This window comes from Magnolia sinica, chromosome 14 (assembly GCF_029962835.1).
Source record: "Magnolia sinica isolate HGM2019 chromosome 14, MsV1, whole genome shotgun sequence".
In the NCBI taxonomy this organism is placed as follows: domain Eukaryota; kingdom Viridiplantae; phylum Streptophyta; class Magnoliopsida; order Magnoliales; family Magnoliaceae; genus Magnolia; species Magnolia sinica.
The window spans coordinates 72,061,711-72,081,724 of record NC_080586.1 but is presented as its reverse complement, the minus strand read 5'-3'; the positions used below and the strand labels follow the sequence as shown (position 1 = coordinate 72,081,724).

Here is a 20,014-nt window from a genome sequence, read left to right as displayed (position 1 = left end):
ACATGTCGTGTTTTCTTGAGTAGATTCTACATAATATAATGTTTCAATGTTTCAATGTTTTGTTTAGTTTCCACACATCGATCTCTTATTCTTGAGTCAATTCTAACAGTTCTATCCTTCAGGTTACTTCTGGAATGAGCCCAGCATTTAATCTTTATGGATGTACCTTAATTGGTATGAATCTTCTTTTAGGGTCATTTGTTTGAACTGAATAGCAAGAAATTTCATGATAGTCAGTGCAACCAAATGCACCCTTGTATTTCACTGTTTCTTGTGTAATATAAGTATATAACATTCTGAAACTTGTAATACATTATTTCTTCTTTTTTGGAATCGCAGTGCTTGCAGAGTGGAAACCACCCGTATACGACAACACTGGTGGCATTACTTTGGTTACCGCTACCACACGTCGAAATTCACCAAATGTAAGATTCATGGTGTACGATTCCATTTCTCTTCTTTGTTCGTGACTGTGCTGCCTCAAGAAGATTTGAATCTTGTGTTAACAAGTTAAAACAAGAGCTTCTAAACCCTAGATTGTGATTGCAACATTTCAGTAGCTGTGTTAAATTCTGATGCTCATTTCCCCATTTCTTAAATGGTGGTGACTTGTTTACTGTTCATGTGGCATTTGTACGTGCATTAAACCTGTCCAAATAGTGGGCCCATTATTGTATGGAGAATAACTTAACAGTGTTTTAAATTTGTTCGTCACCAATTTTACTGGGTTTCTAAAGGTCCCTTCAACTAACCTGCAGAGGCTGGTTTTCACAAGAACTCTAATGCAGGTTCTAGCATACAGTATCGAGAGTTGTGTTGCATGAATAAGCTGCAGTTTATATCAACTGAATAATTGCTGTTTATTTCTAACATTTGAATTCATTCACCTTCTTCTACGATGTCCTCTTGCGAGATTGTCTTACTTCTTCAATCTGTTGGGAGTAATCATTGTTAATGAAGGGACACTGTCAGACAGGGATCATATGACAGATTGTAGTGATGGGTGGGGTAAGGCAGACAGAATTCGGGGTGCCTATATTGCACCATGGGGCTCACCATATGGATGATTTGGAACCCCAATACATAGGCCCCACATGTAAACTCTTCTGGGCTGAAAAAATGCTTAAACAAACATTTTATATTTTCTCTGAACTGAATAAGTTACTGTTTATAGGTCAGGTATGATTTTATCTGGCTTCTTGTATGCTGAGTCCTCTGTTTCGATTATACTTTACAGATATGGTGTCAGAGCACTGTTGAATGAGCAAAGTTGGGTAGGATTAACCACTGTTGGATAAGGAATCTTTTCTCCAATTAAATTGAGTTTGTGCAAACAATAGCTTTCTCAATATGAAACATGGGCGTTAGTATTGCTGCTAATAACAAAGGTCTAGCTTCAAGTGAAATACAAACATGAAGCGAACAATACAAGCCATAGTAGACTTGTAAATTAACTAAACCCTGTTGAAAAATTCAAAATCTTTCATGTGCTTTCCCCATCAAAAGACTGGTCTGTGTATCTCAAACAGTTGAGCATCTTCCAGAGTCTGTTGAACTGATTTTTATTTTTTTTGGTTGGCTTTTACAGAACCTTGATTCAAAGATTCATCACAACAATCTTCTCAACAACATATTAGCAAAGGTTTTCATCCTTCTCTCAACATTGCAACTAATCATTTGCTCTCGAGAATTGAACAAGCTATCCACTTAGCATTTTCTAGTTCAGTTTTGACTTAAGATTGGCTTGACACGATTGAGCTACTTGTTTGATGCAGGTAGAAGGGAATCTTGCAAAGGCAGATGATGCCATCATGCTAGATCAAGATGGTTATGTGTCAGAAACAAATGCTACAAACATCGTGAGTCTATGCTTTCGCAAGTCTTGTGGGACTTTTTTCTTTAGTGAAGATGGCAATGCTTTTGAAATTTCATGCATCTTTTCCCATGCTGTGCCCCCATTGGAAAATGAGCTCGTCTTGTCTTAATGCAGTTCTTAGTGAAGAAAGGGCATGTATTGACACCTCATGCTGATTACTGCCTTCCGGGCATCACTCGGGCAACTGTAAGTTGCATGGACTTCCTTCTTCTAATTGAGAAATTGAAAGTAAAGACACAAATATACAGCCCATCCATTAATAAACTATAGACACAAATATACTAGATCAACAATGTGGGCCCATCCAGTATATTTCTGTCTTTACTTTCAATTTCTAACTGAAAATGTCAACATTTATGCAGCCCATCCATTAATAAAGTAAAGACACAAATAGAAGCATGTATACAACCAACAATCTATCAAAAAGATTAGCAATCCTGAACCAACAATGCAGGAAAGAATTACTATGTTAAATGGGCTTTGCAATCCCATTCCCAAAACATAAAAAGTTAAAAAATATATATATATATTTATACAGTTTTCAGTCATAAGCAACCCATCCAATTCCCATTTTATTTTATTTATTATTATTTTTTTAAAACGCAAAAAACTCTATAATCCAACCATCCATCAAGCAATGATTTTCTCCAAAAAAAAAAAAACACCCCCAACAATATGGGCATACCCATGCGTCGGATACACGATATAAGTATGAAATGATGAAATAAGTCTGTGAAGAGTTGCGTAGTTCTGATCACTGTTTTAACTATCGACGATATCAGCCGATATATCCCACGATATATCTTGTATCCCACCTGTGCGATACGAAATGCACAGGTAGTGCCGATATATCCCACTTATTTGATCTAGTGAGCATTTTCAATTTTCGATCCATATTTTTGTTGTAAATCATGTTAAACCAGTATCAAATGGTTACAAATCTATTACTCTTCATGTTTTTCAAGAAAAATCATGGATTTGGAACTTCGATTTCGAGATTTGGGGGAGATGGGTCAAGTTGCGGAAAATTAAGAAAAATCAAAATTTCTCAATTTCTCACAAATCAATTGCAATCTTTGTATCCTAACACAAAATTAAACATGTATGTAACTTAATCTAGTGATTCTTCTTTTACTTTTGAATGTATTGCTTGTGTTTCTATATGTCTTCTTACGTTTATAAATTATATGAACAAACTTTAAATATACTTGCATCACTTCAGTTGGAAAGAACATATATTAGGACCAGTGTTTTAAATAGCGGTAGCGTGTTGCGTAGCGTTCCACCCTCCGTAGCGTGTAGCGAAATAGCGTAGCGTGTAGCGTAAGCTACACAATACTTCTATTTTTTTAATTTTTATTTTTTAAAAGAAAAATATGATAAATATTAAATAGTAAGAAAAAAGCAAAATATATAAATGTCACATTCTTCAAAATAAAAATCCCAAAGTTAAGAGCATTAAGTACAATACAAATGTCACATTCCTCAAAATCAATATCTCAAAATCTCAATTAATAGTCTCTAGACTCTAGTGTCTAAACTCTAAAGGTCATCTACATCTAATAGATCATCATTGTCGTCGTCATCCTCGTTCACTTCGTCATTAGGTCTAGGCCTTTCATCATCAGCATCATAATCTACATCTGCATGTACATCATCCACACCATGAACACTCATTCTTATATCTCCTTCCTCTCTTATAGGGGTAAGAAATCTTCCCATAGGACCACCTACACATTATAAAAAAAAAAAAAAAACAGAGAGAGATTCATTGGTCTTTTACTTTCTTTGTTAAAAATGTTCATGTAACTTAGTCTATAACTATAAACACTTACTTAAATTAGTTGCCTTCCTTTTGTTTGAGGAAGGTGGGGGGCAAACTCCTTCAGAAATATTAGATGTTGATAGTGCATAGCTATTAACTGGATCATCAGACTCCGGAATAGTTGTAATGGCACTAATATCAAAGGCCATATTTTGATCTTCGAGCCATGATGGATCAGTTGGGAGAACAGGGTCTTCTTTCTCGGCAATCCATTCATCATCTGAAGCAATGTGGTCCACCATTATTGGATCCATTGCCGCCCTTCTCTTCATGCTTCTTTCTCTCAGTTTCATATTATACATCACATATACTAGAGAGTTGAGCTTTTGTTGCTTTAGCCGATTTCTCTTCTTTGTGTGGATCTGATCATATGATGATCTATGTCAGTCAATTATCAAAGACTTGCTAATCTACTAAATAAAAATTAGCCAATTTAAAATATTAAATGGTACAAAAGTCACCTGCTCAAAAGTACTCAAATTTCTCTCACAGCCAAAAGCACTGCATGTAAGGCTTAAAACTTATACTACAAACTTCGTAAGTTGTGGAGTTCTATTTCCAAAGCGTTCCCACCAATCAGCTGCACAAATTAGTTATAATTTATAAATTAATGAAATACTTTCACCAATTAGAAAAATATAATTTACATAAAAATGAAAATATCAAAATATAAAATTATAAATTACCTGGGGACGCTTTGTCATGGTTTCAAGTACAAGGCGAGAGCCAAAATCCCCTCTTCTCTTCTCATATTCATCCAACTGAATATCAGCACCAGCATGCTCTTCATTGGGGATCATCCTATCCATGCACTCCAACGACCCCCTTTTTATCTCAGGGTGTGTAGAGAACTTATTTGAGTACCGTATTTAAGGATTCAAATAGTACCCGACTGCATGTAGAGGACGATGAAGCTGAGGAGTCCATCTTTCATCTATTTTGTTCCAAATTGGAACTTCTCTTTTTTACATTATTGCAATTAAATGCAATTTTCTCCTTTGCCGAGTCCATCAATTCATAAATGAACCCCATTGCTAGCCTCTCTTCCGAATATACTTCTCTTAAAACGCTTACCAATGGCATGGTGCTCTTAACACATAAGGCAACATTCGGCCAAAACTTCTGATCAAACATTATAATAGCCTGTACCTTTATTCCTTCAGGTTTTTTAGCCTAAGAACATGAGCACCATTGTTCCGATGCAAACATGGCTATAAGGCCATTCTTTTGCTTGTAAATACGTCAAAGGGTGAGGTATGATGTTGCAAAGCGTGTCACTGCCGACCGTAGAGGCTCATGGTTATTCGTGAAGCTTCTCATCATGCTCAATACAATTCCATGCCCATAAATAAATTTGGTAACTGTCCTTGCCTTTTCAAGCGTTTCAGAATACAATTTCATTTTTCCAATATCCTCCAACATCAGATCTATGCAGTGTGCAGCGCACGGAGTCCAATATATCCTTTTCCTCTATCCATTAACTTCTTCCTAGCACTCACATAGCTTAAATGGTTATCCGTGATAACCTGGACCACATTTTCTTCCCCAATTTCTTCCACAATTTCATCAAGATATTTGAATAACAAATTTCTTTCTTTTATTGAATCTAAAGCATCAATAAACTTGTAAAACATTATTCCGATCGGAGAATTAATCAAAAAGTTAATGATGCTTCTATTCTTTCCATCTGTCCAACCATCAGACATAATTGAACATCCATAAGTTTTCCAGGAATCTTTGTATGCTTTCATTAAACTATCAGTATTAGCAACCTCCTCTTTTAGTATCCATGTTCTCGTAGCATGGATGGTGGCTTCAATCCCAGTCCATACTTGCCAATAGCCTCACACAATGCTAAAAAGTACGTGATATTACACAGGTTGAATGACAAAGCATTTCCAAAAAAAAAAAAATCTTCTAATCACACTGCATACTTCTTTTCTTTCTTCCTTCTTCCACCTTGAATTCAATGTGGATTAACATTGCTCACTGCTAATAAATTGATCCATAAGACCCCTTACTCTTGCCATTGGTTGATTACCAGAAGATCCACTACCAAGTTGGCTGCCAATGAAAGCATCATTACCCACACTAGCGCTATCACTTGCAGAACTAAAAAGATATGTCGATCCCCCTCTCCCAATATCTCGAAACACCTCATTTCTTTTATTTTTTCCGTCATGATATTCCTTTAAAGCCTTTCTACACTCCTCCTTGGCTTCTTCCGTCACTTTTGGGCATGACTTCATCTCATTGTGGGTTCCGGCCAAATAATTCTTTAGGCGAGTCACGCCTCCCGTACATCTTTGACCACAAAATTTGCATTGCACATAATTTCTATAAAATTGTCCAAGTGGATTATCAGCCACAAATTTCAATGCAAAATCTCTCTCTTTTTCTTCAAACGTTCTTCTCTCTTTAGTTCACTACTTAACCAAAAAAAAAAAAGCACGTCACAAACAAATCAGTGAATCACAAAAATCAACAGTAACTTGTGAAAAATAATATAGTGGTTCCCACATGGACCACACAATAAAAAATAATGCACACACTTACACACATACGCACACCACAGTGGGCCCACCATAGAAAACAATGCAAATCCACCCCTTCACGCACCTCAGTAGGCCCCATGTGGGGCACAACATAGAAAACAATGCAAATTCACCCCTTCATGCACCTCAGTGGGCCCCACGTGGGCCATACCATAGAAAATAATGCAAATTCACTCCTTCGCACACCTCAGTGGGCCCCACATGGGCCATACCACAGAAAAAAATCTATATCTACAGAGATATTGAAAAAGAAATGAAAAAAATTATAAAGAACAAAAAACTGCACAGTAACGGGCATTTTAAAAGAGAAAAAATGAGAAAAAACTCAAAATACCAAGTTATTTTCATTGTACATCGAAAAAAATTCAAAAAAAAAAGGAACGAGCGTACCTTTTTTTGTCTAAAGGTAAGATTAAATTAATGAAAACTGTAAAAGTTGAAGCTCCACAGCCGATCACAACCGGAATAGGGGAAATCCGATTTCTCCGTCATTTCTTCTCCATTGTTGATGAAACTGCACCAAATGGAGCTCCTTGTAGTCTCCAACAATCGGCCAAAGAAGCCCCTTCGAAGGGCTTTTCGATTGCAAGATTGAAGAGGGGGGAGAGGAAGTAGCGTCGGTTTGCGTTTGGGCTTGCTTTCGAATACCCTGTTCAATAGGGTTTTTTATTATTATTTATTTTTTATTTATTTATTTTTTTAAAATAACTTAAGTGCTTGTGGTGTGAGTTCACCACTGTTTACAACAGTGAAAAAACAAAAAAAAAGAAGAAGGTAGAGCACGCTACTTGCGCTACACGCTACGAGTCCGTAGCATACACTACGACCCCTGTAGCGTGCGCTACAAGGGATTTGCGCTATTTGATGCGCTACGTAGCGAAATGGCAATGCTATGCTACGTAGCGTACGCTACCAATGCTACTGACAACACTGATTAGGACCCTATACAAAGGAAACCCCTATTATGTGTACTTTTTTTGTAATGTTTTTATTTCTACGTATGTATTGATGTCTTTTTTAACAATTCCTAAAGTTTCATTGAAAAATTAGACCAATTTCCCAATGTTCCCATGTTTCCCAACAATAACAATACATTATGTGATACAACCAGTGTTCGCAATATCGATACTATCGACCGATATTATCGGTATTGCTGGCCAGCGAAACGAAACCCACACGAAACTAGTCGGAAGTTCTAAAAAAAGCAAAAAATATTTGTATTGCGCGATATATCGTACGATATCGCAGGATTTTCTTCAATATCATCAAGATTTTTTTATTTTTTTTCAAAAAGGAAAAAAGGTATTTCATACCTGTGATACATCAGCGGAGATTCCAGCGAGAAATCTGTAATTTTTTTTTTCGAGATTTGGGTTTGATTGAGGAGGAATTGGGGATTTTAGGGTTCCGGAAGGTCCAAAACCCTCCATTTCGAAAATGGCTTCCTCCCCTTTGAAATCGGATTTGGTACTAAGTCGCCTTCTTATTGTACTGAGAAAACTCCATGGGGCCACCGTGAATGTATGTGGTTTATCTACGCTGTTCAATCGTTTTTACAGCTCATTTAAGGGGTTGAGCCCAAGATTGAAGCATATCCAAAGCTCAAGTGGACCATACCCATGGAAACAATGGGAATATTGATTTCCACCGTTGAAACCCTGATAGGCCCCACAGTGATGTTTATTTGTAATCCAACCTGTTCATAAGATCACAAAAACATGGATGATGGTAAAACATAAATATAAGCTTGATCCAAAACTTCTGTGGCCCTCAAGAAACTTTCAATGGTATACATTCAATTCATACTATTTTTCGTGGTGTGGTCCATTTGAGATTTAGATATGCTTCAATTTTGGGCTCAAGCCCTAAAATTATCGGATAAAATGGATGTAAGGAGTGGATAAAATATATAAATCACTATGGACCCTATAGAGTTTACTCAATGTGTGGTTACGTGTGGTGCAAAGACGAGTGCTGACACTCCTGAGTTGTACCAATGGTTCAAAGGAGATCAATGTTACATGGGTCACACAATGATGTATTTATTATATCAACTCCGTTCATCTATTTGGCGAGATCATTTTAAATCATGAACCCAAAAAATGAGTCATACCCAAAGCTCAAGTGGGACAATGATTCTCACCATTAAAACATTTGTAGGGCCCACCATAATGTTTATTTTCCATCCAATTTGTTCATAAGGGCACACATACCTGGATGAAGATGAAAAACAAATATCATATTGATCCAAAACTTCTGTGACCCCAAAATGGTTTCAATGGCAAAAGTTCAATCCTCAAGTTTTCAGCCCACTTGAGTATTGGATCCGGCTCATTTTTGGCCTGATGTCCTAAGATGAGCTCATAAAATGTATGGACGGAGTGGATTTCTAACAAACATCATAGTGGGCATACCTAGGTTCCCAGCGCACTTCTGGCAAAGGCTTTTGCATGAAATCCACGTCGATGAGACTTTCCGCGGAGGTGGGTGGGACCTTGATGGGACTCTGGGTGATGTATGTGTCTTAAATCCACACCGTCCAATAGTTTTGAAAGTTCATTTCAGGATATGATCCCAAAAATGAAGCATATCCAAATCTTACCTGGGTCGTACTACAAGAAACAGTAGTGATCCAAATCTTACTTGGGCCATGCTACAATGTTTATTTGCATCGAACCTGTTGATAAGGTCACAAAGATCTGGATGAAAAGACCACACAAACATCAAATTGATTGAAAACTTTTGTACCCCACAAGAAGTTTTTAATGATCGATTACCACTGTTTCCTGTATTATGGTCCATTGAGATTGGATCTACTTCATTTTTTTAATCATTCCCTAAAATGAGCTTTCAATACGTATGGACGGTGTGGGCCATATGAGATTTGGATCTATCTCATTTTTCATCTCGTGTCATAAAATAATATGAAAAAAATGGATGGATGACCAGGATAGGACACGTACATCATGATGGGGCTCATAGAGCACTATTAGTAGCCACCTCATTATCAGTAGGCAATCTGCACTAAGGTCGTGTCCACATCATGATGGGTCCACTTGAACTTTGGATCTGCCTCATTCTTTGGTTCCTATAGGCACAATATTGTCTATTTATGGATGAGCAGTACTATTTCCAGCCCCGTCGACATGGAGACGATGATTACGAGCCACCACGCAACTCTGTGGGTCTAGGCCACAACCAGTTCACATCATTGATATGTATATATTTTCAATTTTTACTTCTTTTGCTCTTCAATGAATTAGTTGTATTTTCATACATGTCTTTAATACATTTATAAATGTCATGCATTCAATTTAAATCTATTTGCATTAGTTGAGTTAAATATTGCATAGCTTAGGACCCTATACAAATGAAACATATTATGTGCACCTTTTTTTTTTTTTAGATGTTATGATTTAAAAGTCTGTATTAAGGTCTTTTTTAACAATTTCTAAAGTTTCATTAAAAAATTCAATAATTTTCCCAATGTTTCCCCATGTTTCCCAAAAAGTGCGGTAAATTATGCGATACAAACGATATATCCCGTGCGATAACCGATACGTATTTGTATCCCAAAAGTGTGATACATAGCGCGATACCGATATTTTGAACTCTGGATACAACTGATATATCCCATGCAATAACCGATATTTATCCATATCCCAAGGATGCGATACTTTACACGATAACGATATTTAAAACATTGGTTCTAATTGATGGGTTCTTTGCATGAGCGTTAGTTGTGTTCGAGGCACTGACATCGACTAGGTTGTTTGTGATGAAGAAGGTTGGGACTCATCTTGACTTCGAATCCTTAGCTTCCTCGGATGACCAAGAGGACAGCGAGTAATAGGGGGAAACACAACATTGTCGACTTGTGGCCAAAACCTGCGGTTTCCCATCGCATGGATATTGGTCATAAACATTTTTGAAGTTCACAACCGTATGAATGGTGAATAGAATTCATTCACATTACCCTTGATGGCCCAAATTGCTGCAATGGCATGCTTACAAGGTATACTTGTAACATCAAACCATTGGTAACTGCATGTCCTATTCCTTAAATTCACGACCGTTGTGCACTCTAAGGCTTGAACCTTCAATTCTTCGAAGGTCGCCTGTCTGGTTTTGCATTCATGAGCCTGTATCGATAGTTTTTTCAATGCCTTCATTACATTCAGAATGAGTAATGTATCCCATTTCTTTGCAATAGTCCTTACCGCAAAAGTGATCATTATTTTCACTCTTATCAGTTTCATAGCATCAACAATGAGCTTGGTTCTAGCTTCATGTATATAGTTGTTGAAGCATTTTGATATATCGTTTATCACATGATAACAAGATTCACAACTAAGTATTGTTAAAAATGCCCATGTCCGGCAGTATGGAGTAACCTTCGATATCTACTCATGGGCACCTATAAATTCTTTCCTTATCTCTTTTAGAGTTTGATCAAAATCATACTGCATATTTGATTGCATTGCCTTCCAAAATCTGTTCTTATAAAAAACTTGCCTTGTAAATTTTTTTTGGAAGTTATGGTATAGGTGGTGGATGCAGTATCTATGATATGTATCTGGAAATACAGCGTCCATAGCTTTGACCAGGCCCTTCTACTTGTCAAACATGATCACAAGCTCCCTTGGCATACTAATGCCATCATGCAATGTGTTTACACCTGTTCTAGTGCATCCACGCGGACCAATGAAATACCACCATTTGTTGGCACCGGCTAGTCGATGATGGTTGAAATCCTACTCGCAAACCGAGGATATCTTTTGCCCCACATCCTTCGGTGTCACGTCACTTGCCAAGAGAAAACTGCACATGGCCATGTGCACGTTTGCCAATAAGATGTTACGATGAATGACAGTAGCCCTAACATGAGCGACACGTCTAATCGAGGCAGTGTGCCCAACAAGTCTATAATGACCCATTGAGATAGGGATCTTATCACAAATCCGGATATGCTCGGCAAGGCCATCTCACACATTCCTACCAAAATGGAAGATCCTCCCAATGACGATTGGTGCTCTTGTGGTGATTACGGAGGTGCAAGAACAGGATGGAAACCAAAGACATTGTGATGAATCCGGGTCCAGTGAGACTAATCCCATAATGACCACATATCTCTGTGGTCACGCTAGCAAGGAGATTTGAAAATGTTTCTGACCTCCAAAGATCGCTTTGGCCAGACCGGGATGATCAGAAAACAATTGCACACCATGATCGCCAAAGATCCTATACCAACAAGGAAACCCAGTGAGGGTTTGCTTCTTCCCGAGTTATATAAGGAGCACATGATAAAGAGCTCAGGGCCCACACCAAACACAGTCTCTCATACATAGCGCAACACTGCTCATCTAAATTTGGATTACTCCACTTTTGTCCAGCCACGTTGCAAAACATTCGAAGTTTAGGTTAGCTTAGATCACTACTGTACAGTGCCATCACTGCAGTACGCTTAGTACTATAAATATCCGCGACCTACCGTCGTTGGATCCCAATCAACCGAGTCCTTACTTGAAAGATCACACTGATCACATACTGTTGGCCATTTGATGCAGGGACATGTGATGACCCATCCACCTTGATTGTTTGTCCACATAAGCGATCGCAAGTATTTATCTTTCATTTCTTTACTTATTTTGTTTATTTGTCGATTGTATTGGGCCTCAATTACAAATCAATAAAATCAACACTATTTGCCTTTAATTTTAAATCTTTTATCCATCTTTGTTCTATTGAGAAATACGAGGCCTGCTATCACCGTTGAAAGAAAAGTCCGAATGCAAAGGAATCCATTTAGAAGAATTAACACCTACCCTTCTAAAATTGCTTGATTGCTGTAACAATTGGTGGCTAACGAAGGTGACCACTCCCTCAGATTCGGTCTATCTCAGCACGGGTGTCCGGCGTTCAATCAAACTTGAGTCGAATACGACTCTAACATGCCTACACTATCTTAATTGCACACATTAACCAAATATGGGCATTCGTTAACACGTGTGGCCAATACATAGTGGTTTAGGGGCTGGCCTGTATGCTCTCCAATATTTTAAACATTCCTACTTGGCAGTACTTTGTATCGTGCTACTGATGACATGGGTTGTGTCTACCTACCAATAAATAAATAAAATCATGATCCCATTGTACTGATACTTTAAAGAAAATATTTATATATAAAAATATCTAAAAGTAAGGTAAAAATCTAGATATTATTTAGAAGTCTAGAGGTGCATGAAAGCCACGTCAATGTGCCCTTGTTGAAATGTATCTTAAACTGTTGTGTCCTAGATTCCTTCCTATGAAGGTTATGTCAGTTAATACCAAACAACTGTATAGTTAAAAAAAAACATTCTTTGATGAATTGACATAGGTTGATAGATTTGTTCTTTGAGTTGCAGGTCATGGATCTTGTGGTGAAAGAGAACTTGGTCTTAGTGGAGCGCCGTATCAGTCTATCTGAATTCCATACTGCAGATGAGGTTTGTATATATTGTTCTTCAAACACACACACACACATCAATTGGTGCACCCCTTTTTTGCGAGTTCTTAATCAGGTTGAGGATCTACATTTTTGTCATCTACTTGTATTATTGAAGGCCGTAATAGTGCCGAATTTTGTACCCATTTTGCCAAAAGAACTCAAGAACTTGCTCCAATCACAATGATTCATAGAAACTAAAATACCAAAGTGATATAAAATTTATTATTATTATTGTTATTGACTACAATCAGCGTCAGTTTGATGTTTGAACCTGTTTAGAATCACTGGATTGTCTTTCAAGAGTTGGTTTGGGTATTTAAGAGATCTTTTCTATGTATAAAATTCATAGCTGCATTGAATAATTGATCAGTCAGCAAACCACAATATGTTTGTCATGCTTAGGTTTATTTCATCCATGTTTTTGATGCCCGTTATATTTTATATGTTTGCTCCCATTCAGCACATATTCAGGCATCTTCTAACCGAACATGCATGTTTGGCCCTATCTCACTTGCATAGTCATATGGTATGACTTATGAGCAAGATATATTTAAAAATGGTTATGTAATGTCTGTAATGGTTGTTTTGTAACGGTAACGGAGCTGCTTGTTATGTGATACAGGACTGTAAGGCTCAATCTGAAATGAAAAAAAAAAAAATGAAAGAAAGAAAGAAGAAAGAACAGAAGAGGCCTGTAATGAGTGTTACCATTGCCGAATACCTTGGGCATGAATAATTATATGATCCTCAAGCCAAGGTTATGCAGTGTACTTGGCTTTTCAATTCGTACAAATGGGTCCCATGGCTCACAGATGTATAATGTTCTGTTGGCACCAATAGAAGACTGTGCTGCAAATCTCCTTTGACAACCCTAACTTCCCAATTTGTTGCCTTCGAACATTTGGTTGAAAAGAGTAATGCAACACTTTACATTCAACAGAAACTGGCTCAAGATGGGTGTCAGGATCCTCCTACCTGGCAGATTTTTGGGGTGTGCTTCCTCCACAATTGGTCCCAACAGACATTTGATCATTGAACTCTGGGCCCCACTTTACAAGCTGAAAACTCAAGTATATTGTGCATGTACCATATAATACCTCTATTCATATGGCCAAATCTAGATATCGACAAAGTTGAATTGGTGACAACAAAAGACTGTCTTTTGGTACATGGTAACTACACTTACAGGACAGCAAGCAGTAACTCTTCCTATGCTGTATAGTTTGTCTTATCTTCTCTTGTTTGTGCCAAGAATTTCTACCCCCACTAATGATCTGGTTTTGTAGGTATGGACTACGGGAACAATGGGAGAACTTACTCCGGTAAATTCGTTTTTATTTAAAATAGTGAAATGAACAAATTCTTCATTTGCAACTTGCAACCATTTCCGTTGATTGATGCATGTGTGTTCTAGTTCTGCACTTTTCCACATAGTTGTAGGATTTCACAACCAAAGAAGTGATTATTGACAAGCTCGAGGTTTGAAGATCATGGTAGTTGAGCCATAATAATGGATAAGAATCTTCTCAATATCGGTGTCGCCAGCTCTGCGACACCGAAACCCCCTAAATTCGTTTCTCTGCCAGTTGTCAGCAAAAAATCGGTGAAATATCGGTAATCTTTTTAAGATGGGCGATATTATCAAAATATGCATTTTGTACTCCATTATCAACGAAATATCGGGAGATATTATCGGCGTCCATCCAATATTTTCAGAATCTCGACTGTAACCACCAAACCCACAAGAAACTGTAGCTACCTACCCCTCTTTTCTCTGATAAATATCGGGGATATCGGAGAAAAAAAATTTCAGAGTGATTTTTGTACCTGGTTAATCAGAAGTCGGAACCGGAGCTGGAAGAGGAGCTTCTCGATCGACGGAGCCGGTATGTGTACGCAAACCCCTCTTTTCTCGCCATCTCTCCTCTTTTCTTGACAGAGCTTCTCGGTTTTTTAAATTTCTTCCTTAGAGCGAAAATCCCTGAAATCGGATTTCACACCGAGTGAAAATCGCTCTCGCACCGACAAATCGGATTTCGCCGAGCGAAAATCCCTCTCGCGTGAAAATCCCTCTCGCGGTGAGGAGTTCGCGCCCTGCAAAGGTGAAAATGAAATACCTCTGCCTGGGAGGTAAATCCGACGGCCACTGTGCGAGTACGCTCCTATCGTACTGACTAAACTCAGTTGGGCCCACGTTGAATGCATGTGTGGTTTATCTAAGCCGTCCATCCGTTTTTCCATCTAATTCAAGGGGTTGAGCCCAAAAATTTAAGCATATCCAAAACTTCCGTGGCCCCAAGAATTTTGCAACGGTAGATGTACAATTCAACTATTTCTTGCGGTGTGGTCTAGCCATGATGTATTTGGGCCCCACCATGATGTATGTGTATTATCCACTCCGTTCATCAATTTTTGCAGATCATTGTAGGGCTTTATCCCAAAAACGAGATGGATAAAAGTATCAGGTGGACCACACCACAGGAAAATAATAGTAAGTGGATATCCATCACTTAAATCCTCATAAGGCCCACGATACTGTTTATTTGACATCCAATCTGTTAATTAGGTCATATAGACCCAGATTAAGGGAAAAAAAGATCAGGTTGTTCCAAAACCTTCATGGCCCTCAAAAAGTTTTGAATGGTCAAAGTTTATCCAACACTATTTCTTGTAATGTGGTCCAATTGACATTGGGATATACCTGTTTTTTTTTCCATACAATAAAATTATCTATAAAAATAGATGGACGACATGGATGAAACATATACCTTGTGGTGGGGCCCACAGAGCACGGCAAGGGAGTAGCCAATCTGTTTCCAAAGCTCAAGTGAGCCGTACTATAGGAAAAATGTGGCTAGGAAAATTCCTACCGTTGAAACCTTCCTGGGGTTCAACAGTGATGTTTAGATGCCATCGGTACCGTTAATAATGTCATTACTATTGGGATGAACTCAAAACAAAAATATTAACTGAATCAAAACTTCTGTGGCCCCACAAATATTTCAACTGTGGACGTTTAATTATCACGTTTTAGGCTCACTTGAGCTTTAGATACGGTTCATTTTTTGCATCATGTCCTAAAATGAACTCACAAAATGGATGGACGGGGAGGATTTTTCACAGATATCATAGTGGGCCCCACCTAAGCTTGCAGCGCAGGAAGGAAATCTGAGTCCTGCGCTGGTGTTGAAAGGGGCATGGATGGCGGTTTGCGTACCGCGTACAGCATGCTAACCCTACTGAGTAAACTCTGTGGGGTCCACCGTGATTTATGTATTTTATCCAGTCTGTCTATCCATTTTACAAGATAATTTTAGGGCCTTATATCAAAACAGAAGGATATACAAGGCTAAAATGGACCACACCATAGGAAACAATGTGAATTAAAGTTATACCGTTGAAAAATTCTTGGGGACCACAGAAGTTTTGGAATAAGATTATATTTATTTTTTCCTTTCATCCATGTTTGTTTGATCGTATGAATAGTTTGAATGAAAAATAAACATCACTGTCATTATTTCCACTGTTTCCTGTGGTATGGTCCACTTGAGATTTATATAAGCTTCAATTTTAGGCTCAACGCCCAAAATGAGACGGAAAAACGTATAGAAGGTGTGGATAAACCACATAAATTCACAGTGGGCCCAACTGAGTTTACTCAGTATAATAAGAGTTAACTCAGTAAGCAATCCGATTTCGGGCGCATTGGCTACGGATAAAAGCTGTAGCCAAAAACTATAGCCAAAGGAAACAGAATGGCTACGCCCCCTACCACCAGCCATGGATGGTGGTCGGTACTCTGTGGGCCCCACCATGAGGAATGTGTTTCATTTATGTCGTCCAACTATTTTCCTACATCATTTGATAGAATGAGACCAAAACTTAGATATATAACAGTCTCAAGTGGACCACATTATTGGAAACAGCGTTGAATAAACTTCAACCATTAAAAACTTTTTGAGGGCCATAAAAGTTTTGGATCAAGCTTATCTTTGTTTTTTCCCTTCATCTGGATCTGTATGACCTAAGCAACAGATTGGATGTCAAGTAAACAGTACAGCCATCCTTAGGAGGATTTTAATGGTGGATATGCAATCACTATCCCTATTTTCTATGGTGAGGTCTACTTAAACTTTATTATGGGCCACAAAAGTTTTGTATAAAGCTGATATTTGTTTTTTCACTTCATCTAGATTTATGTAACCTTTTCAACGGGTTGGATGGAAAATAAACATTATGAACACATTATGGTGGGTCCTAATAAGTGTTTAATGGTGGACCGTATAATCACAACCGTTTCCTTTTGCATTGTCCACCTGAGACTATATCTGTTTCATTTTTTTTTCCAATACTCATCATGTTGTATGTATAAATCACAATAGGCCCCATAAAGTTTACTTAGTATGTAATCTGCAAACTCTTTCCTCAATTGTAATTTATATGAAATTTTGATTTGATCTAACATCTTAACCCTTGAAATGATTTGGGCTTATTACACTGAATACGAGCCGATGTACCTTTTTTGTCGATTATTGCAAATTTGTATACTACTAGGGAGCAAAATGTCATCTGGATCGGGAAAAGGAGGAGCACGGGACATTGGGTGGAAACATGGACGGCCAGTGGAGGGGAATAAATATGGAGTCATATGCAACTATTGTGGCCAAGTGATATGGAGTGGGGGAGTGTCTAGGCTAAAGGAACATTTAGCAGGGGGATACAAGAATGTGAAAGACTGTCCAAGCGTAACAAGGCCAGTGAGAGAGGAGATGAGAAGAGTGTTAACTGAAGCGAAGTCACGCAAGCTGCAGCAAAGGGATTGGGAGAGGGATATAAGGGAGGAGCTATGAGGCACTGGACGGGGCCTAGGTGCTATCGACGAGCGCGATGATGACGACGATGAGGGGATCGTGTACCCCGATGACTGTGTTACGGCTCGAAAAAGGAGTGATTTTAGACAAGTGATTCGTGAGTCTCGGGCTTCAGAGTGGGAGGGGGAGCAAAGAAGACGGATTGATGAGAGTAGGCCGTCGTTTGAGATGTCCCGACATGAGGCTGGTGGGAGCAGCAGACGATTTGAGGGAGGCAGCAAGCATGACCTACAACGCACGTAAAGCGCTCGTGTCCTAGATGCACCCATCGCAGGCGTTAATAAAAAAAGATTAAAAAATATGTGGAGCAAGGGGCTCAGGGAAAAAGTGGGTGGCGCTATATCTAGGTGGTTCATCTCGAGCCATGTACCAACAAATGCAGCAGCTAGTCCTCACTTCAAAAATATGATTGAGGAGGTGCAGCATGCCGGGCCCGGCGTGAAGCCTCCCACGCCACAGGAGATTCTTGGCGTCTACCTTGATCAGGAGCACGAGGAGATGCAGGCTTGGGTACGTGGACTCATGCCGAACTAGAAGCAGTATGGGGTAACAATCATGTGTGATGGGTGGACAGGACCTACGAAATTGTCCATTATCAATTTCATGGTGTACTGTAGAGGACAACTGGTTTTCCTCAAATCCATTGATGCATCGGCAAGAATAAAAGATCACAAATACATATATGCTCTCCTGAAAGGAGTGATTAGCGAAGTTGGGTCCCAGAATGTTGTCCAAGTTGTGACCGACAATGGTAATGCGTTCGTTAAGGCGGGGAAGAAATTGATGAAGAAGTTCAATCTCTATTGGACCCCGTGTGCGGCACACTGCATTGATTTAATGCTCGAGGAGATAGGCCAGAGGGATTTTGTTAGGAAAACCATCCAGGATGCGAGGAGAGTGACAAACTTTATATACAATCACTATGGTTATTGGCTGCAATGCGTGAGTGTTGTGGAGGGGACATCGTTAGACCAGGCGCGACATGGTTCACCACGAACTTTATTACACTCGACAACTTATACAGGCACCGCGCGGGTCTCAGAAATTTGTTCAGATCCGAGAGATACATGGAGTGGAATCAGAGGAAGACTGAGGGTGCAAAGACCTGTTCGAAGATAGTGCTTTCTGATTCCTTCTGGGATAAAGTTCACAACGTCGTTTCCTTCCTGCATTTGATGTACAAGGTCCTACGAGCCGTAGATAATGAGATGTGGCCTTCGTTGGGGTCAATATATGAGCTTATGAGAATTATGAGACAGGGGATAATGACTGCAATCCCCACTTTGTATCAGTGGGTGATCGACATCAACGATCGTCGATGGACTGGGACTCTCGAGCATCTACTCCACCAAGCTGGTAAGTTTGTTAATACAACTGAGTATTTTAAGCATCACTTCTGTTTGCATGTTAATACAACTGAATAACTAATATTTGGATTTCAGCATACTACCTGAATCCCAAATTTCATTATAAACGTCGGTTCCATGAGAATAAAGATTTGACGATGGCCGTCCACGAGGCGTTCCAACGATTGTTCCCAGAATCAACAGCGCAAGCAGATTTCGGTAACCAGGTAATGCAATAAAATTTCTTCCTTATAACCTCTAGAAATATGGGTGATTAAAAATAATGACATGTGAAACCGTGTTTACAGTTGCTGCGATTTAAGGATGCGAGGGGTACGTTCTCATTCGCACTAGTAAAAGCATCGACTAAAACGATGATGCCATGTGAGTATGGTAACATAATTAGGTAATTACATTTTTTATTTAAACTTCAAACTAAAACAAGCTCCTCATGGATATATAGGTCAGTGGTGAGCGATGTATGGAGTCGACACGCCTGCACTGCAGTTATTGGCAGTCTGTGTTCTCGCACAGACTGTATCCTCCTCACCATGTGAGAGGAACTGGAGCACATGGTCACTCATACACACCAGCAAGAGGAACAGACTAGCATATGAGAAGCTGTAAAAGCTCATTTACTACCATTACAATATGAAGTTAAGAGAGAGGCAGTTGCGGGTAGACCGAGACATGGAGGAAAATCAAGACCCGTTAGACCTGTTGTCTATAGGTAACATGGCACAGATAGGTGATGATGATGAGGACCCACTTTATGAGTGGGTCAAATCAGCTGATTTAGATGATGCGGAGGGAGGCCCTACTCCACAGGTAGCCGAGGGAGCAGCGACTCTGGGTATTGATGTCGATCAGGTAGTAGAGGAACAGAAGGTGGATACAGACTCCTTTGATCCTTTGGTGAGGAGTTCGACACATTTTAATCAGGGTGAGGAAGCATCTTCACGGCCCCCTCCTCATCATTGAGTTGTAGTGAGTGATGATGATGATGAGACTCAACCCCCACTTAACACTGGTCTTGGGGACGACGACGACG

At 39.1% G+C, this 20,014-nt stretch overlaps 1 protein-coding gene across 1 annotated transcript in view; it reads left to right on the top strand.

Moving 5' to 3' along the window:
* LOC131225011 (branched-chain-amino-acid aminotransferase-like protein 1) overlaps positions 1-20,014 on the top strand; it is a 123,088-nt gene that overhangs the window by 97,735 nt on the left and 5,339 nt on the right. Inside the window, exons 22-28 of the mRNA XM_058220439.1 lie at positions 123-174; positions 340-425; positions 1,589-1,642; positions 1,776-1,859; positions 1,991-2,062; positions 12,664-12,744; positions 14,033-14,068. Coding sequence (XP_058076422.1) covers positions 123-174; positions 340-425; positions 1,589-1,642; positions 1,776-1,859; positions 1,991-2,062; positions 12,664-12,744; positions 14,033-14,068 — 465 coding nt within the window. The remainder of the gene's footprint in view (positions 1-122; positions 175-339; positions 426-1,588; positions 1,643-1,775; positions 1,860-1,990; positions 2,063-12,663; positions 12,745-14,032; positions 14,069-20,014) is intronic.